This window comes from Homalodisca vitripennis, chromosome 3 (assembly GCF_021130785.1).
Source record: "Homalodisca vitripennis isolate AUS2020 chromosome 3, UT_GWSS_2.1, whole genome shotgun sequence".
Classification (NCBI taxonomy): Eukaryota; Metazoa; Arthropoda; class Insecta; order Hemiptera; family Cicadellidae; genus Homalodisca; species Homalodisca vitripennis.
The window spans coordinates 95,277,507-95,300,218 of NC_060209.1; the positions used below are offsets into that span (position 1 = coordinate 95,277,507).

Below are 22,712 nucleotides of genomic sequence, written 5' to 3' on the forward strand. Positions count from 1 at the left end.
ACCGATATTTTAACATTTATTTACATATCTGAAGGTTGTTTCAATTGTATGAAGTCAAGAAAAATATGATGTGAGAAAAAAATTATCGTTTGAAATTTTTAATTCTGTCGATGTCATCTCATTTAGACTACAGCAAAAAATGGATTTCATTGATTTCCTTCTTAGAGAAACCTCAAATCACAAAGTTGTGTTTCTTCTTTATAAAATGCAAAAAGGTTATCGGTTCCAAGACTGCTAAGTTTGTTGTGATAAAGGAAAACTTTATTGTATTGACATATTTATGTAATTAATTAATGTTTTGTTACAATAGTATCAAAATAAAAGAATTGGAAGATTATTTTTCACTGAGAGCGAATACTGAAAAGCGAAAGAAAAATAATGTATAATAGCTATTTGTGATAAATTTTTTACTGACAACGTTTTGTCTTTTTATTGTCAATGTAAATTGTTATCGAATGTTTTGTAGAGCGCATTAAAACTTGGGAAATGAAATATTTCAGCGCTTGTTAGCTATATAGTCAAGTAGAGTTTTTTATATTTTCAACTTAGAATACAATATATACTTATTTTTTTAGTGAAGGGTGCACTTATATTCCATAATATATTATTTTGAGGTATATAAATAAACATTTCATGGTTAATATAAAATAATTTATTTAAATAAATCATTGAAGAAATCAAAATGAAGGAATTATCTAAAATATGAAATTTTTCTTTAAATTATATACATTTTATATTTACACATACATATATATTAAAATATATTATTAATCAGCTTTATTTGGATTTAATATACAACACCAGTCTATACAACGATTGGCATCCATGTAAATAGAATTAGCTTAATGGAAATATTCCTTGCAAGATAGGAAGTCATAACAAGTAAAAACAAGTTTAGAATTTAAATACGATAAGTGTTAAAATGTGTTAAAATCTTTCCCTGTTTTCAAAAATGTATTAACAAAAAATGGACAAAACTTTTATTTTTACAAAATATTTTACAAGAGAGTTTATAGAACATTTAAATTATGTGTGATAGAAATAAGCGAAAAAGTCTTGAGCTTGAGTTGAATAAATAATAGTACAGAGTATAATACATTGTGTGGTTTAAATTATAAATAAATTTCACTAATTGGAGAAATATATACGTGTACACATATTTCAAATATCAGAACATACACAACATATTTCTCTCTCTCTTTTCCCTTCTCTGTCTCCTTCTATCTCTACTTCCCTATCATTATTCTATTAAATAAATAAACACATGAAAAATATTGAAATTTGTAAATTTATAGTAAGATTTTTGCAACAATTTGATATTATTACGTATAGAAATGGTACAAGTACAAAATATAATACAGAGATTTGAATTTGAATTAATCAAACTAAAATTAAGAATAAAATTAGGAGTAATAATGATACTTGTTAATACAAAAAAGTTAACATAACCGTTATTTGTAGATAAAACAACATCAAAACAATAAATATCAAACAAAACATGTTCTTATAACATAATTTTGGTATCGTGACACGAAAACGAACAATTGGGTCTTATGTGATAACACAGGCATAATGCTAAGAACTCACAACTATGAAATGTAATCAATATGTAGCGATTAACTCGCTAAATGATACTTAACAATAGAAACAAGTGTACGACAAAAAATTCTATACGTAACAGAGTGATTAGGAAAACTACTAATTATATTATGTTTCAGAATTTTTGAAATATACATTGTTCTATTTAACAAACTTTGAGCGTACTAAATCGCCACATATTTATTAGATTTAATTTTTGTGTATGTTTAATCTTATGCCTTAAGGTTTATACACTTGATGGAGATGATAAATTCCAATCTTTAAAGCTGATTTATCTATTTTTGTAATATTAACAACTAAAAATGTCCAAACCTAATATTATTTCATTCCATTGCCAATAATAAAATTTAAACAAAGAAATGGATTTTGACACACTTATGTTAGTTTACAATTTTATTAAACATGGTTAATGTTTAGAAGCAAAAAGTCAAAAAATGAGGTACTAGTTCAACAATACAAGTTTGAGAACAAATATAGCAAATTCGGGTTGGATAGTGTCACTTTCATTATGCTGAAGTACAGTGTACATTAGTTACTCGTTACTGCCAGTCCTATGGCACGTTATACGCCTCTCGTGAACGCTTACTTGTCGATGGTCTCAATAACAGGGCAGAATGTGACAGTAGATCGCTTCCTCTCAGCTGCTTGCCCAGGTTGTCGAGGTTCCGGAGGAGGCTTGGGGTGACCACCGGGAACTGTAGGGTCTTCCAATTCCTCATCTTCTTTTTTATCATGGTGTTTGTAGCTCAGCAGCTTGTCAGGGTCTGGAAGCAGGTCACCTCGCACTGGTTGAGATCTCTTCCTGTAATACTAAAACGTGTGAGAATCGTATAGCATAAAACTGCCTCCTTTAACTATGACGGAAGCCTAGGATGTTCCCCGGGCACTGTAGAGTCTACTATATCTTCCTCCTACTAGTTGTCGTGGTGTTTGTAGCTCAGCAGCTTGTCAGGGTCTGGAAGCAGGTCACCTCGCACTGGTTGAGATCTCTTCCTGTAATACTAAAAAGTGTGATAATCGTGTAGCAGACAGCTGCCCCGTTTAACTATGACTAGAGCCTAGAATGTTCCCGAGCACTGTAGAGTCTACTATATCTTCCTCCTACTAGTTGTCTTGGTGTTTGCAGCTCAGCAGCTTGTCAGGGTCTGGAAGCAGCTAACCTCGCACTGGTTGAGATCTCTTCCTGTAATACTAAAAAGTGTGATAATCGTGTAGCAGACAGCTGCCCCGTTTAACTATGACTGAAGCCTAGAATGTTCCCGAGCACTGTAGAGTCTACTATATCTTCCTCCTACTAGTTGTCGTGGTGTTTGTAACTCAGCAGCTTGTCAGGGTCTGGAAGCAGCTAACCTCGCACTGGTTGAGATCTCTTCCTGTAATACTAAAAAGTGTGATAATCGTGTAGCAGACAGCTGCCCCGTTTAACTATGACTGAAGCCTAGGATGTTCCCCGGGCACTGTAGAGTCTACTATATCTTCCTCCTACTAGTTGTCTTGGTGTTTGTAGCTCAGCAGCTTGTCAGGGTCTGGAAGCAGGTCACCTCGCACTGGTTGAGATCTCTTCCTGTAATACTATAAAGTGTGATAATCGTGTAGCAGACAGCTGCCCCGTTTAACTATGACTGAAGCCTAGAATGTTCCCGAGCACTGTAGAGTCTACTATATCTTCCTTCTACTAGTTGTCGTGGTGTTTGTAGCTCAGCAGCTTGTCAGGGTCTGGAAGCAGGTCACCTCGCACTGGTTGAGATCTCTTCCTGTAATACTAAAAAGTGTGATAATCGTGTAGCAGACAGCTGCCTCGTTTAACTATGACTGAAGCCTAGAATGTATCCAATGTTCCCGGAAACTGTAGAATTCTCCTCCTACTTTCGTAGTATTTGTAGCTCCACCAGCTTGTCAGTATCTAGGACCAGTTTTTTCTGGCTAGAGATGAATATTTCTACGATAGTTTACTCCCAGCAAAATAAGGATAACTCCTCAGATCGCTGATGTGCAAAAAAAAAAAAAAGTTTAGTAACTATAAATATCAACTTCTACAAATTTCAACTGAAACAAGAGATGACTTTTAAAATTTTTAAATAATATGCACTATTCAACCGATCCTAAAGACAATGTCATTTACTTCGCTATTATCGCTTATGCGCATAAGATACGAAATGTTTCTAATAATCATCGTTTCTAAACCAAAAGTCTCCAGGCACGTAAGCACATTGATCTAGATCCACCTAATAATAAACAAGAATATTTACAATACCTAGTTTTTGATGAATGCTAAAGTCAAAGTTGTGCCTCGTATAAAAATAATGACATAGTTCAGCGCAAAAAGCGCATGGTCATACTGTTGGTTGGTTGGTCTCTTCCGGTGTCTTAAATGTGAGTCCAATCATGAAACTAGTGGTTTTACTAAGAATAACATTATTTCTCCTGAATATACACTGTGTATGGGGGGAGGGCATTCCATAATCGTTGTACTATTTATAAACATTTTAAGGTCAGAGCTTTACCATCTTTGCATATAATGAGAACTGTCCTAACAGTAATCCCCTGAGTAAGCCAACATTATCCCCCCTCCTCCCACTCATCACTACACTTTTCAATATTCATTTGCATGAATTAGGACATTACTCATCTACAATTTAATAATTTTTTTGGAACATCGGTTCATTCCTGATGGAGACTGTAATGCTAAACACCAGATGTGGGACTCAACAATGCTGAAGTCGGCATCAGCTACAAACGATTAATGCTTTTAATATTGATACCAGCCTAGCATATTTACAAACTTTAATATGAATAAAACCTACTGTACTAGTGATCCGCAATAAAGTCCAAATATTTTTTACATTTATATCATAAAAGATAGCAGTGAACAACTGATTGATAATAAAGTCTTCCCTTGATTTACACTCTGATAATTAAGCTATTATTTTAACAGGCTTTTCTGCAGTCTAGAAAGAAACGCCCTCAAACCCTCTGCAACAATTCCACCAATTGGGACATATTTCGAGACATGTTTGACCAAATAGTAAAAACTTAATATTTTTCGAAAACACTACAAATAGCGATGACACCATTGAGACATTTATTTTATTCCTTCAAGAAGCAGCTTGGAAATAAACATCCAGTGTTACGCAGAAACCAAAAACCAATATATGACCACGGTGTGCTGATCTTTAAGAAAGTGACTGCAAAACGTCATCTGCATACATTTTTGCATAATATCAGACATGAAATTGATACAACGAATCTAAAGAGACTCTTTAAACAAATCTAAGTGTTGTTAACATTAATTTATTAAAAATTATAGGCTTCAGGAATATTGTTATTTACATAGTCTTTTTCAAGGCAGTAACTACTACTTACAGGACTACTTATAAAAGCTACCTATACGAGAAAGTAGCTTAAAATATAAAACGGCCAAAACCCCATTCAGTACTAACTGTATTGAAGTACTTAAAATGGATGGCTCCCGTGCTAAAACCAATCAAGAAAAGACTGCAGTTTTAGCAGAACACAATCGTAATGATTTTTAATTCATATTTGAGATTGGAATATTACCCTTTTTAATGGAAAGTGGAGAATATAGTTATATTCCAGAACCTGGCAAGTCTGCTCATGAAATTAAATCTTACCGATGAAACAGTCTTCTTCCTATTACGTATACAGTATTTGAGAAACTTATAAAAACCCGAATAAAACACGAGTTAATTGAAAATTATCTTATCCCACATCACTCAACTTTAGAACTTATCCATAGGATAGTTGATATCATAAGTTGGGGCTGTGAATCTGTAAAATCCTATTCTGCCACTTTTCTTGATGTAAGCTGTTTTTAATCAAGTATGGAATCATGCCTTCTTTTTAAGATAGAACCTTCAGTATAACATTTGAACTGTAACCACCACATCAAATCTTATCTACAAAACAGTATTCACAGCTTTGCTCGCCTATCATGAACATCTAATCGTTGTATGTCAAATTTTTTAATCAAGCATAAATAAACTATGCGCTTGGTTGACTAAAGGGAAAATTAAATTAAATCAAACCAAGTTATTACACATTAATAACTCGCACCCTAAGAATATGGACATGCCTTCCAGCCTCATTTGATAATGTACAATTGCACCAAGTTACAGAATTAAAATATCTAGGACTGGTAGAATATTTCATTATGTTGATATGGTGTCAACTTATATTGTAAATAAGGCTTCGGTTTAATACTAAATATTGAAAATCGGTATGGTTATTGTGTGGTAAATCACATCTGTACGGAAACAAATTCTCCTTTACTATACCATTGTAAAATACGTTTGAGCTTTTCTACCACTTTTCTTGATGTAAAACTGTTGTAACATTTGAACTGTAACCACCACATCAAATCTTATCTACAAAACAGTATTCACAGCTTTGCTCGCCTGTCATGAACTTACATCGGTGTCAACTTATATTGTAAATAAGGCTTCGGTTTAATACTAAATATTGAAAATCGGTATGGTTTATTGTGTGGTAAATCACATCTGTACGGAAACAAATTCTCCTTTACTATACCATTGTAAAATACGTTTGAGCTTTTCTACCACTTTTCTTGATGTAAGCTGTTTTTAATCAAGTATGGAGTCATGCCTTCTTTTTAAGATAGAATCTTCAGTATAACATTTGAACTGTAACCACCACATCAAATCTTATCTACAAAACAGTATTCACAGCTTTGCTCGCCTGCCATGAACTTACATGGTGTCAACTTTATATTGTAAATAAGGCTTCGGTTTAATACTAAATATTGAAAATCGGTATGGTTATTGTGTGGTAAATCACATCTGTACGGAAACAAATTCTCCTTTACTATACCATTGTAAAATACGTTTGAGCTTTTCTACCACTTTTCTTGATGTAAGCTGTTTTTAATCAAGTATGGAGTCATGCCTTCTTTTTAAGATAGAATCTTCAGTATAACATTTGAACTGTAACCACCACATCAAATCTTATCTACAAAACAGTATTCACAGCTTTGCTCGCCTGCCATGAACTTACATGGTGTCAACTTATATTGTAAATAAGGCTTCGGTTTAATACTAAATATTGAAAATTGATATGGTTATTGTGTGGTAAATCACATCTATACGGAAACAAATTCTCCTTTACTATACCATTGTAAAATACGTTTGAGCTTTTCTACCACTTTTCTTGATGTAAACTGTTGTAACATTTGAACTGTAACCACCACATCAAATCTTATCTACAAAACAGTATTCACAGCTTTGCTCGCCTGTCATGAACTTACATGGTGTCAACTTATATTGTAAATAAGGCTTCTCACTCTTAGAATTCTCACTCTGGGGAAGTAGCTCAACTAGCATAAATATCATCCAAAGACTTTTGTTGAAAATCTTATAGACAACACATCACGCTCCTTTGTAATTGAATAACAATGTCATCCATCAGGACTGAAATATCCCATTTGACAAGAACGATATAACCAATTTCAATACCAGATGTATACAACAAGTTAACAACTACCCTAACCTTGCCCTGAACATACTTGACAATAGTGACAGTGTTTACAGACTAAATAGACACAGTGTACAAGATTTACCACTAAGATTTGAGTGTTTGCTGAGCACTGTTTGTGTTACTTGCGTCATAGGACCGCTGCTAACTCATGATTTTGTAAAATCTCATAATTACTTATTTTTCACTTGTAATGAATAAAATTTAAATATTACAAGGAAAAATGAAACGTTAGATGTCTTACTTATAGCTAATCTCGAGAACGGCTAGACTAAATTGGCACATAAAATATTCGTCCAAGAGAGATTTTTATGAAGAGGACATTTAAAAAGTTTCCCGGAATATTCCAAAATTTGAAAAAATTATAATATTTACGAAACATAAGCCAAATTTCTGTTATGACAGTAACCAGCTTTTGAAATTATTTAGCTAAAGTTAGCCAAAAAGGCAGAATCATTTGTTTAGATTTTAACTTCAGAAAATATGAAATAATCAGCGCTTGATCAGTTATGCGCTTTGATGGTAATGCATATTTCAAAGGTGTATATTTTTACTGCAGGTGTAGGTTTTTACTACGGATTGTATTAGTGATGAAACTAAACCATCTAATGTATTGTAAATACTATTTAACCGCTGTTATTTGTAACTTGTACGGAACAAAGCTATGAATATTTGCTCAAGGTCCTCAAAACTGATTGGCTCCCTTGACATTGTGTATGAAATTTGTGCTGTGGCCAAAGTGAAAACAGGGGATAGACAGAAATATGGCTTAACGAGCCATTCTTTCTTGGACTAAAGTTCAAAAACAGCAATACTTTTATCACGAAAAACGTATTAAACACGATTTTTATGAATGAATTGGTGAATTAATTTAGTTTCAAGGATTTTTCATTCTTCCCTTTGTACCAGAAGTAATTATTCTCTTTAATTTTACGTATCTACTGTATCTATTTTCTCGACGGAGCTGGTTATACAAAAACAATTTGCACTGTAAATAAAGTTTAACAGTCTCCGATATATATTGTTCATCGGGACAAGGCAAACTCAACTTATGTCACTGTATATCTTGTAAAGCTTAGACCCAAAATGAATGTAAATGAGCCGTATACAGTAGACACTTTTAGATAATTTGACGATAAAAAACATACAACTAAGTTTTTACATATATTTTCTACATCTGGGCAACAAGGCAAACTCAACTTTAGACAAGGGCGTGAAGTAAATGCTTTTTGATTGAAGATAAGTTACCAAGAACTGTATGTGTAAATAAATATTTTCTTTATTGGAGCATCAATACAACAAACTAAACTATGGCGTCTTAAATGTTTCAAAATAGAATTACTCACGCAAAAACTAAACATAAAAAGGGTAAGAATTGCATTTAAATTTTCAATCTATTAACGTATTTCAATCTATCTCGTATATATGGTACTTAACCAAGTGTTTTTGAAAAGCTGAGCATATGTACCATTAGGAATGGAATCTTTCTAAAGGAGCCGGCTATGAGACTTCTTGAATTTGTTTTTCTCATCCAAAAATGGCCACCTACGTCACATAACCTATAAAGCGCTTAACATTCATTTTCCGAGAATAGATCCTTGCAATTGCCATAAATAACTTTGCCGTGTTGTGGGTTAGAAACTGACTGAAATGACCTATAAAAGTAAACTACAAGGATTTATTTGAGCAGCAAACTGACACCTTAATCGTTCTACACCTTTGTTACCTGTATGTGTATAAATATAATTACGACTATGAAGTCACCCACCGCCTGTTGGGCACCAACACTAACACATCTGAGGAATGAATAATATTAGCAAGATGTACTGACAAAGAAAGCAGCCTTCACAGAAAGGAAATTGGATTTTTCCTGTATAATATAAACCGATTGGATCTGATAAAAATAATGGAGAGAAGTGAATGATACTTTATACAAGAAGTTTGCCTTTCATCCTTAATGTGAAAGGGATAAAGTAGAGATGGTAGCGAGGGGTGGAGGGGAGGGGTGGACTGCGGGCGGGAGACAGAGGATATGAGTTTGTTGGAGACGAACATTTGTCAAAAGTGTGTTGAACTTATTGCGTCCCGTCAAAACAGTGCCTCATATCAGATGAGATTGCTTTCGTTCAAAGTTATAACAGATCAGTATCAACTATAAATAAGGAACAATACTAGGTATTCTATTCTTCGCTGTTATTCATGTAACTTTCTGCATGAAAACTTGAAAATAAGATGCTTATACTGAAGTACACTGAACTAATTATATTTTCATATTCTATATAAATAAAAAAATGTAAGTAGAGTAGAATTTCCCCTTTTTATGTTTTTTAAAGCTATGAAGTAAATAAAAATAGTTCATGAGTATTTTTACAGATAACGTATTATAAGGTAAAATGCATTATTTCAAAAAGTACGTATCCCATAACTATAAGCCAGTCGAATTATCAATACGTTCAAGAGAAACTGTCCATTTGCTGATGAATGTCTTATTATGACCAGACCACTAAGAAAATCTCGAGTTATCTAAGCTAAGTTCAGACATATGCCATATGATTACAAAGTGACAGTAGAGGAACGATCTATCTGATGGAAACCTTCTGATGGAAAGTTCTGTTTACTTCTTCAGCGGTTCTTTAGTTGATCTTTTTAAATCTAGTGTATCTAGATTCTTAAAATGAATTATTAAACTTATTTAAAATTTTTGTCTTTGTTGGATATTTTGTTATGTTTATTGATCATAATAATGAACATTAAGCCATTAAGGTTTAGAACTTCACGAGGAGACTCATGAGTATGGTAGACGTAGACTTTGTAAATGAATTGTTCAACAAATAGTTTCATATAATGTATTGATTTTAGGTTGTACGTCATTTCTCCCTTCTCAACTACAAAAACAATGCAGAGATACTTAGATAAATGAAATTTAAATTCTAAAATTGTAACGTAATTTAATACAATTTCAATTATATTAAGTATATTGAAATTTGTGTACATACCCTGTATAAAACAGTATATAAAACTTACACGTATATAAAGCAGATAATGTTTAGACGTGTGGCAATAAAATCAAGGGAACGTCTTACGATAACCTCTCATTCTTATCAGGCGAATGCTGATATTTAACTTCTGCTAATTATAAACACCCATCACTTTAGTGTTATGATAACAATAATGACAACTTTTTGCAGCAGTTAATTCCAACTTCAAATTTTATCTAATAATGCCGTACATTCCACATACTCAAGTAGAGAGTATGGTAGACCTTGAAATCTTCAGATACAGTAACCATGTTTCAGTCTTAAGAAGAAAATTAATACTTACTATGCATTGAATAAAAATTAATGTTTTCGTTTTAAAATTTATATATTTTTAATAACAGTTATTTCTGTACTTGCTGATAAGAAATACCACATTGAAGTTATCACTTTACAGGTTAAACATTTATCAGTAAAGAAAAACTTATATTTGAATCATTACAATATGGTATAGTTGATTGATAACGACATTGATGTATCTTGTCATTATATTCGTACTTGTCATTAAATAGTAATTTTAATGAATAAGTAATTCTAACTAATAGATTTTACTCTTTGTAGAACGAAAAAGTAAGATTAGATCTGGAACGGTCGTGAACGAAAATACGGCCATGAATAGAAAACTTGCAGTAAAGGAACCCCAAATGACAGATGTAACACGCGAGATGAAAAAATAATATTGTTGGCTAAAGTAGTATAGGATTCAATATAATTTTACATACCACATATTTGCCAGGAATTGTTCGGCCCGTAGAAACACTTCACGTATAGCTTTATAAAACACATTGAATAGATCCATCTATCTTTCTACGCAGAAAGTCGGGAAAGTACTGGTGTCTGTTCTGTAGTCTAGAGACAGCGTGCACAGCTGTGGGCGAGCAGCGTACATGACAGTGTCGACTGTTAACGCGAGTTGTTCAATTATTGTAGTGAGAGGATGGCATAATCAACAGTCATGTGTCGCTCATTCATGGTAATTACATGCCAGCTGTCTTTAGTTTCTGTGCTATATAAACAACAGTTTGACAATCTTAAGTTGGGTAATTATTGATACCACCGTATTTCTTGTTCTAATAATAAAACTAACTGATACAATGTTATCAAAGTGTCAGGCTACACATTTATGGGGTGCTCAAATAGTACGAAAGTGGTTCTGTAAGATTTATTGCTAATATAGAATAACTACTATTAAATTTAAGTTTGGGGCTTAGATGCAATCGATCATGAGCATAACCTTACCCAACCATACAAAAACCTAATTAGGACATAGTGCTATATGTAGCTAATTAAAACTTGTATGACCAATTGATTAGTAGCCAAAATGAATGAATTAGAGAACATTAGAGAAGAAATCAATCCTTAATATGTACTGTAATAATAATAGTGTTTTTTTTACATTTCTTTATATAATACAAAATTCATTTCTGTATTTGCTGATTTTTATCACAAAAACACTTGAATGTTTTTAATTATTTTTGATTGAGCGTAGTGACGCCTTATGGCATGCAGAGAACGTATTCAACGCACGTCAGCCTATCTATAAACACTTTGTCTGATAACGGTCGAACATTATGTTCGATTGGTACGTTTCCTCTTTAGTTCGAATCCAAAATTGTATATAAATTGTTATTTATTACATTTCGATTCAAGGGAGCATAGGGCATTCATAAAAAACATACTCGGCAATTGTACTTTTACTTATACATATTCTGTTGTGATACGCAAGCGACCTTAACGGAATTTTACACAGTGACTAAAAACTTTACGAGTCTTGACAATTCATAAATTTTTCAAGACTCCATTTCAATCAAAGGCAAAGTCCTTGGATGGAAACAGTGAAGCGGTACATGCGACAAATGGAACCAAGGTGAAACTAATAATTATAAACAACAATACTCTGGAATCTTTGTTACTGAAGAACCCTGTTTCAAAAAATCGACATGCTGATAATCTTGGCCTGATACTAAATTCAAAGCTCGATTTCAATAAAATACCGCCTAATAGAGACAAGGCCTAGGATGGAAGGGGTGAGTTAAGCGGTGACTAGATGTCTTATTTTTGAACGTATCTTGAACATGTTTATAGCATGAATATTTTAACGCTTATTTCTTTGTCCAGGAGTTAAAATTAATTACGTTTAGAACTAAGGGGACTAGCGCCCAGAGAAAAATGTTTTTAACAACACTTTTTACTGATTTTAATTATTGAAGTATGTTACACAAAAATGTACTATTTCATGAATGGATCCCAAGATCAAGGCCCGATGTCATTCAGCTACGACTAGAGGGGAAGTAGCTCTTATAGTGAAAACAACTATATACAGTTGGATATTGAACGTTTGTACGTAAATAAACCCTAAGCGGTGAATAAAGTGTCTGGTTTGGGGCCTAACCGTTCAAACAAACATCATTCGAAGCAAAAACGAAGATTTTCTCTAATCCACAGTTTTGTATAAACAAGAGGAAACTTTATTCCCTAGTCAGACCTAATACTTGGAGAGCTTCCTTTGATATTTGTTATAGCATATTGGAACTGGAGCAGTACTTACATCAATACTACTTTATTCTTTAGTCAGGCTTCATATTCAGAGAGCTTTCTCAGATATTTTCAACTCATGAATTGTTTGATCACAGAATAATAGAACTGGAATAGAACCTCAATCAATACTACTCTATTCTTTAGTCAGGTATTATATTCAGAGAGCTTTGTCAGATATTTTCAACTCAAGAATTGTTTGATCACAGAATAATAGAACTGGAATAGAACCTCAATCAATACTACTTTATTCTTTAGTCAGGTATTATATTCAGAGAGCTTTCTCAGATATTTTCAACTCAAGAATTGTTTGATCACAGAATAATAGAACTGGAATAGAACCTCAATCAATACTACTTTATTCTTTAGTCAGGTATTATATTCAGAGAGCTTTCTCAGATATTTTCAACTCAAGAATTGTTTGATCACAGAATAATAGAACTGGAATAGAACCTCAATCAATACTACTTTATTCTTTAGTCAGGTATTATATTCAGAGAGCTTTCTCAGATATTTTCAACTCAAGAATTGTTTGATCATATAATAATAGAACTGGAACAGAACCTCAATCAATACTACTTTATTCTTTAGTCAGGCATTATATTCAGAGAGCTTTCTCAGATATTTTCAACTCAAGAATTGTTTGATCACAGAATAATAGAACTGGAATAGAACCTCAATTAATACTACTTTATTCTTTAGTCAGGCTTCATATTCTGAGAGTTACTTCATATGCGTTTTATTCCCAGAATCGTTTAGTTATGGAATAGTGCATTAATATTACTGTATTTCTTAGTTATGTCTCATGTTCAGAAAGCTTCCTTAGATGCTTGCTCATAAAACATTAAAACTGTAACAGTACCGGTACTACTTCATTCACTATTCAGGCATAATATTCTGAGAGCTTCATCGGTCGTTTACGTCTCATCTGTCCTAATTATAGAACAGGAGCGCCAAATTAAACGTATTTCATTTCATTGTGACACATTATGTCGTTAAATGGTTTTGATTGTAAGTTGTAGTTACTTTTTGGAAACCATATCGATTCTCTAGTTTACAAAAGTTTTTATGTTAATCAAAATAATCTATATATGGATTAAATATTGTCTCTACTTTTAACAAAAAGAAGAACAATGCTTTCACGAAATGTGTGATAACTACTCAGATTTCACTCTCAAATGCATAAATTCAGCACGTTGAATTCACCAAAGCCAAATCTCACCACAGAATAATAACGGTTAGAAGCAAAATCCATACGCACTACAGAACATAGGCGGGCTACACAACATAGGCTCACTACACAAGACAGGTTCCACTCCCACAGACCTAGTAAAAACCTCATGAAAAGGCTGGAATTGTAGTTTGCGAAATATAGTGTAGCACAAAACTGAGGCGAACTCCTATTAGCATATTAAATAGCCAATAATGAATGAATGAGCTAAACACTAGACATCTATTCCTCCTCATGTTTGGGAATGAAATATAAGTTTTTATTTTTTATATTTAGAAATCATTAGTATTTTCTTTAATTACAGAGTATTTAATCCGTATATCTTAATTCATATAGAACTGTTGGAATGAACCTATTCGATGTCCCACCTTTAATTTATTTTTTTGTTAAACAAGTGTAACAAAGTTTTTCTTTAAAGCAAAATTCAATTAGATGCTGCGACAGCTACACAACTTTGTGCAGTGTTCGCCTTGTATCGGTTTAATGAGTGCTAATGACAGAGATTACATTAACACTCTGAACACGACTGCGATTTCATTAAACACGCAGCGTTGTTGACTCATATTACCTCAACACTGAACTCAGTCGATCTAATCCTCTGTACAATGTTCGCCTCGTGTCGGTTAAATGAAAACTAATGACAGGAATCACATTAACACTCAGAACACGATTGTGATATCATTAACACGCAGCGTTGAGTTGACTTATATTACCTCAACACTGAACTCAGTCGATCTAATCCTTTGTACAATGTTCGCCTCGTGTCGGTTAAATGAAAACTAATGACAGGAATCACATTAACACTCAGAACACGATTGTGATATCATTAACACGCAGCGTTGAGTTGACTTATATTACCTCAACACTGAACTCAGTCGATCTAATCCTTTGTACAATGTTCGCCTCGTGTCGGTTAAATGAAAACTAATGACAGGAATCACATTAACACTCAGAACACAATTGTGATATCATTAACACGCAGCGTTGTTGACTTATATTACTTCTACACTGAACTCAGTCGATCTAATCCTTTGTACAATGTTCGCCTCGTGTCGGTTAAATGAAAACTAATGACAGGAATCACATTAACACTCAGAACACGATTGTGATATCATTAACACGCAGCGTTGAGTTGACTTATATTACCTCAACACTGAACTCAGTCGATCTAATCCTTTGTACAATGTTCGCCTCGTGTCGGTTAAATGAAAAACTAATGACAGGAATCACATTAACACTCAGAACACGATTGTGATATCATTAACACGCAGCGTTGAGTTGACTTATATTACCTAAACACTGAACTCAGTCGATCTAATCCTTTGTACAATGTTCGCCTCGTGTCGGTTTAAATGAAAACTAATGACATAGATCACATTAACACTCAGAACACGATTGTGATTTCATTAAACACGCTTAGTTGTTGACTCATATTACTTCTACACTGAACTCAGTCGATCTAATCCTTTGTACAATGTTTGACTCGTGTCGGTTAAATGAAAACTAATGACAGAGATCACATTAACGTTCTGAACACGATTGTGATTTCATTAAACACGCTGAGTTGTTGACTCATATTACTTCTACACTGAACTCAGTCGATCTAATCCTTTGTACAATGTTCGCCTCGTGTCGGTTAAATGAAAACTAATGACAGAGATCACATTAACACTCAGAACACGATTGTGATTTCATTAAACACGCTTAGTTGTTGACTCATATTACTTCTACACTGAACTCAGTCGATCTAATCCTTTGTACAATGTTCGCCTCGTGTCGGTTAAATGAAAACTAATGACAGAGATCACATTAACACTCAGAACACGATTGTGATTTCATTAAACACGCTTAGTTGTTGACTCATATTACTTCTACACTGAACTCAGTCGATCTAATCCTTTGTACAATGTTTGACTCGTGTCGGTTAAATGAAAACTAATGACAGAGATCACATTAACGTTCTGAACACGATTGTGATTTCATTAAACACGCTGAGTTGTTGACTCATATTACTTCTACACTGAACTCAGTCGATCTAATCCTTTGTACAATGTTCGCCTCGTGTCGGTTAAATGAAAACTAATGACAGAGATCACATTAACACTCAGAACACGATTGTGATTTCATTAAACACGCTTAGTTGTTGACTCATATTACTTCTACACTGAACTCAGTCGATCTAATCCTTTGTACAATGTTTGACTCGTGTCGGTTAAATGAAAACTAATGACAGAGATCACATTAACACTCAGAACACGATTGTGATTTCATTAAACACGCTTAGTTGTTGACTCATATTACTTCTACACTGAACTCAGTCGATCTAATCCTTTGTACAATGTTTGACTCGTGTCGGTTAAATGAAAACTAATGACAGAGATCACATTAACGTTCTGAACACGATTGTGATTTCATTAAACACGCTTAGTTGTTGACTCATATTACTTCTACACTGAACTCAGTCGATCTAATCCTTTGTACAATGTTTGACTCGTGTCGGTTAAATGAAAACTAATGACAGAGATCACATTAACGTTCTGAACACGATTGTGATTTCATTAAACACGCTTAGTTGTTGACTCATATTACTTCTACACTGAACTCAGTCGATCTAATCCTTTGTACAATGTTCGCCTCGTGTCGGTTAAATGAAAACTAATGACAGAGATCACATTAACACTGTGAACTCGGTTACGATTTCATTAAACACGCAGTTTGGTTGACTCATATTACTTCAACTAGTGCATTTTTAAATATGAAAAATATGAATATTTGAAATAATAATTGAATATTTATTTATACCTATATATTTTACGGACAATTCAGTCGTATATATACCGAAATTAGAAAATCATTACTACGACATAGAAGAGAGGGTCGATGTCAAGAGCACTTGTAAATAATTAGCCTTTAATCATTTTTTTGGCCAAATGTACAAATGTACCAAATGTGTTTAGGCTACAGAGTATCTCTATAGTTTGGAAAATAAACACATGCAATTTATCACCCGAATTATCATCCAATAATTGATTTGTGCAATTTCGAAATAAATAATTTAATAATCAGTAATTTTGTTATGTAGCCTAAATGTTTTACTATTAAAGTTTTTAAGTTTTAAGATTCACTCCGCGTCCGGATTCACTACAAAATCAACATATTTCGCTGTTTTTGCCTCTTTGTCAGATACAACCGTCAGTTAAACCAGAACATGCATGGACAGTATTGCATATCTAAACCAAATTTTTATGTTCCGTCCTTTAAAAAGCGTCTCAAAAACCAGTCGCTTATTTTACTATTGCAGCTTAGCAACGTTCATTACTGTCAGGTTTGTACCCACCAGCGGAACATCAAAAACATAAATTGTCACTCATGTCTCTAGGCAAACCAACTGATGTCTAAGAGTGACACGTTAAAGAAATAACTTGATCTTTACGATTAGTCTAATTTCTCTGGAAAGGATCCTTTCGTCGATTATGTGGAGTTTCGTCAGTGTTAAAGAGTTTAGCCAGCCTTAATGTGAAGTAGAGTCCTTCATTACCCGTTTTGGCTGGTACATAACCTACCTTCCTCCATGGCTATTGTACCCATTTTCCCTCCGCGTAACCGCCAGCCTCCGCTAAATTTTTAGCCGTATTAGAAAATTTATGAATTTTGTAAGCAGCTCCAAATAAAAACTGAAGAAAACCTGTGACATTTTTCATCATATACAAGAGTTATCGTTTCAAGCAGTGATACGTTTTATGTTTATAAGCAAATTTGAGCTTTTTAAGAAAAGAAATTTAAATCCTGTTAATTTAGTACAACTGACTTTATCATAAAATATAATTTACTTGAGTTATAAATGAATAAAACATCCACAAATTGCCTAAATTTCCTTAAATAAATAGCCGCGATTTCATCAAGTGTATTCAAAGAATTTCTTTTCTTTTCGGTTTTCAGGAAGGTATCTTAAAGAGCTGTTCGTTTAACAAAAGATTTTCCAAACCCAATATAGATGGGATGAAATTAAACTAATATGTTTAAGAATAATAAGATTAACAGTAAGTTATTGACGTATTTGAAATTGGTTAGGGATAATTTCATATGCACTGAAGACAAAATGTCTCATATTTATAATAATTATATGATAAAATATAAAATTACGTTGATTTTAGCACAGAATTTCAATAATTAGAACATTTGTATACGGGGCATGGAATGTAACATTAAAGATATTAACAGGATCCCTTTTTGGATTTTGTCGAAAAGAGATTTTATTGGGTTTTCCTGTGATAGATGGAATGATAAGTTGTGTACTTTATTCCAAACGAATTGGGTAGACAACACAAATAGACATAAATCTGAGCATTTTTGTGACATACTTTTATGGAAACGTCTTTATTCCCATACTTAACTATTTTATGAAGCTTGATACCTTACTCAAAAAGTATGTAGGACATACAGAGGAACAACGGATGGTATTTAAAACTAGTTGGTATATTTGATAGAAGTATGAATATTAATTTAACTAAATTTAGGTGACTTTGCAAACAGTTACATTAGAACCATACACAATTTTCTTTGCGGATGTGTTATTTTGGTTTCATTACTTCATCACATAAAAAATGAAACACATTTGTACGGAGTGAAGTTAAAATGAACTTCTCAAGAACAGTTAAAGAACAGTTTCTCATGGTCGATGTGTATGATTCAGCGTCCAATAATATTTACTTACCTCTGCCTGGGCGCAACCCCGCTGGCCGGGGACTTCTTGCGATCTCTGGTGGGGGTGAGGACTAGAGATGGAGCAGGAGTAATTGTGTCCTCCGTGACGTCACTCACGGTAATCATGGGGGAAGGCACCCGTGGAGGTTGTGACACTGAGCTAGACGAACAGCCGGGCTCCCTGAGAGATACAACAAGTATTTAAAACAATCTTCAATAGAAAACCATGTACAAGCAGGTTATTACCGAGCCTTACTTATATTTGAACAATCGTATGTAAACAAGCGTGGGAGGTGCTACTACCTACTAGGAGGGTGGTACTCCCAGCGAAAAATCTCATTTAAATAATTCTAAACTGTCATAAACATAACAATTACTTAAAGTTATATTAAATGTATCATTGATCCTAAATTAATGTTTTGCCAAAGTTTGGGTGTTTTTAAATGTTTATTGTTAAAAAACCAGTGGAGATTAATATTAGTACATGATATAAATTTTAAATACGACAAACGATTGAGATCGTAAAGCTCATTAAAATAAAAACTAATAATATCATGTCATTTTTAACAAAAAACGAACAAACACAATTTTAATAGCTGTTTTTATATATATATATATATATATATATATATATATATATATATATATATATATATTTTATATAAAAATCCAAATGGTCAAACTTACGATTCACTATGTGTTGCCATCTTTTCATCGGTTAAAGGGGTTTCTTGATTGCCACTTAATGCCGTTGTTGTACAGCTGCAACAAAACAGAGAAGACTCAGATTCACACTACAATATACAGCACACACAAAATAATTGTACAAATGAAAAATAGTAGTTTGATTTAGATGTGAACATTATTAATTGTCTAAACATATATTATAGCGATTAGTTAAAATAGCTCTATTGCGTAGTCTACGTAATTGGCTGAGCGTTAGCTAAGCCTAGTACTTGAGGTGCAGGAACAGTTCGATTTCTGTCCTGTGATATTTCAAAACGAACTGCCGTTTACACTTGAATAGTTTATGAAGCCTCATTTATATATACAGGAAGCGCTCAGTGCGATGATAGTTCATATCACTACATAGACCTTTGAGGAGCATTAGTAAACATTGTTACATTGGTCTTATGGGTAAACATCATGGGAACTTAGCACAATAAATACATTTTTTAAACAAATATTGTACACTCATGTGAGGTTTTATCTTGTGACATATTAAAACATGTAGTCTAATTATCTAAAAACATACATCATCTTTAGGTGACTTTTCGTGTGGACTTTTATTCATAGAGGAAAAATAAATAATACTACAGGGGAAGTCAATGTTGAAAGTTGGTGACAAGATATGATTTCAGAGCATTCTGGTGTTGTGTTAACCTCCCTAGCTCACTAGAATTTTGTTATTCAAACACTGGCATGAAATCTAATTTAGTGAACAATAATGTGAATGTATGGAAAGATCTCAGGAGAAAAATTTTACCAGTAATGTTTAATTTTTGCACGAAACTTGTTCAACCATTGAATTTGGCAAAGCTTCATTCAAGCCTATTACGAAGTAACTTGACAAAATTTGTCTTTGGTCAGCCGGGGAGTGTAATAATTTCCTTCCTGCGTGAGGAGTGGGTATCAGAGTGCCACTTAATGTCCTCATAAACCTTGTTACGTAGCACGCCAAATGTTCTATTGTGCGAACTGTTAGCCCAACAGGAGTACAGTATTTAGCTGCGGAGAAGACCAGAGACGAAGGTGACACACGCAGGACTTGTGCGTTGGTAGTCCTGATGACCAAACTAGAATTCTAGATTTTGTATTGCAGATTATTGTTGTCTAATTTAAGTTCACACACACACAATTCTTTTCGATTCCTCCTTCAAATTCTTCTTTTAGCTTGCTGTTGACAGGATTACCTTAACGAAACAACCATAGTTCTTTACTGTAGAAGAATTAAAAAGATATTATGCTTGAGTTTTGAAGAAATTAACTGTCAGTCCACCTTGCTGAAAATCCATCTTGGCATCGGAAATGATCGGACCAAAGGAATATGTATTCCAACCGAAATTACAAGTCTATGCTTTGAGTATAGAAAAACAACATCAATCTGTCTTGAATCATTGGCATCAAAGATTGCTCACGCTAAAAAGAGCACGTCAGAGGAGTAACCTAACTAAGTTGTTATCTTCAGTTCAATTCATGATTTGTATCATTGTTATCGTCAGAAATCAATTGTATTAGCTGTCGGTCCATCAAGTCCTCAACACTGATGGTAGATTGTGTGAATGATGGAAGCATAGTAGTTGGCCATTTGGCGGCTCGTAAACGTTTACTATCCATATTTGAGAATGTATAATGGTCAGTATAAAGTTATTGTTAGCCCAGCACTTGTGGATTATTGCCATTCGTCAATATCCTGTCGTACATATGTCGCTATCCTATAAACCCTATGTCACATACCTTTACATGTCAGAATCCGAGAATATTGCCTCTTGTGTTTTTCTCCCTATATATAATATAAGTTTTTTGGAGAGTAAAGATATGAACCTCTTGCTATCAAATTAATTTACTTTGGACATAGACTTGAAACTACACACACTCGCCATCGATGTTACGATTGCATTCGTTATAGATAAATTCGATACTCATGGAGTGAATTTGGCCCTTAGAAGAGCCAATGGGTTTGGTTGTGGTAATTGAATTTGACCACTTGGTGGAGGCCGCTAGCTTTAGATCAACGTTTCCCACGGTACACCCAAAAATGGAACTAATAATGGTATTTATTTAACATACCGCTTTATAGCTTTTAGTTTAGTAGTTTTCGGAGAGACTCCTTCGTCTCCCCAGAATAATTATATAAAATATATGCCTATATATACGTTTAGATTAACAATGTAACATACATAACTTACTGGTGTATGTTATGTAACTTAATTTAGTCAACTGCGACTGGAGAATGTACTCTGTGTTAGTAAACGATGAGATTTATGTTTCCTCAATAGCATATTGTAGCTTGTATTACCAAACAAGCTCACAGAAGCAGACCTGTTTAACTCCACATATGCAATAAACACTGGATTTAACAGCTTTTCAAACTTGTATCAAGTTTCCACGTGGTGACCTACTCAATATTATACTGCGAGTGTACACGACCTGGAGGTAAATTATGCCAAACACGGTTTTATTAACAAAGTAGAGTACACTACACCAAGTGTCGCGTAACAAGTTTCGCTGAGGTCATATGGGTAATTTCAACTCTGTAGCTCATTTCATTTTCGAGATGTCCAGCGGACAGATTAACAGACAGATAATCACGTAAAAGAGGATTTTATTACATCCCCCGGCTAATAATAGTAAAATTTTGTCACCCTACTTCAATGATGCTTAGCCAAATTTAATGGTTGGACATGCAACAAATATATTCTTGTCTATGTAAAAATTAAGTTTTATGTAAAATAGAAACTTTAGAAATAATGTCAAGAAATATTGCTACACGACAAATTCACATTTTTCTCATTAAGCTAGCTTTTATATCAGTGATTATATAACGAAAATTTACACACCAAGACTTCACAAGATTATGTGTGTGTTGGAATGCTTTACAAAACGTCATATGATTTACCCATTTTGTTATAAAATTCATTTATTATACTATCTTATCGTTGCCATTATGGTTACCGTAAGACCAATTTTAAAATGTTCGTTACACTCAGCCAAAAGGATTCACATTCATTGCATTCAGTGTCGCCTATGTAGAAGCTTCTTGCAAAATTTAAGGTCTTTATCTCAGTTCGTTTTTTATATACCGTGCAGAGAGATAGACATACAGAAATTTTGTTTTTACAGTCCTTTGAGTGATAGGCTTCGGTAACACGCAGCAACATTCGTCGATTTATCCAAAACAATTGAATACCAATTAAATTTTCTGCAGGAATCTTCAAACCAGTAACTTTCCTAGATATTTTGATAGAGGTTCAAATGTGTTTGAAGACAGTAGTCTATGAGTTAATAAAACATTTGCTGATTTAGGAGCATAGCACCTCAATGGACACATTTACTCGACGTTAGAAAAAAAAGGTCGCCAGCCTTAACAAACTGAATAC

General features: G+C 33.6%; 1 protein-coding gene across 2 annotated transcripts in view; it reads right to left on the reverse strand.

Moving 5' to 3' along the window:
* Positions 1 to 1,033: 1,033 nt before the first annotated feature.
* The window catches only part of LOC124357192, a 35,174-nt gene continuing 13,495 nt past the window's right edge, over positions 1,034 to 22,712 (reverse strand). Inside the window, exons 2-4 of one of the 2 annotated variants that reach the window (XM_046808721.1) lie at positions 19,300 to 19,374; positions 18,623 to 18,793; positions 1,034 to 2,401 (exon numbers count right to left, since the gene is read on the reverse strand). In XM_046808721.1, the coding sequence (XP_046664677.1) occupies positions 2,182 to 2,401; positions 18,623 to 18,793; positions 19,300 to 19,374 (466 nt within the window). In that variant the 3' untranslated portion in view covers positions 1,034 to 2,181. Of the gene's footprint in view, positions 2,402 to 3,256; positions 3,354 to 18,622; positions 18,794 to 19,299; positions 19,375 to 22,712 lie in introns of those variants that run through there. The other variant, XM_046808722.1, reaches the window with a different exon arrangement.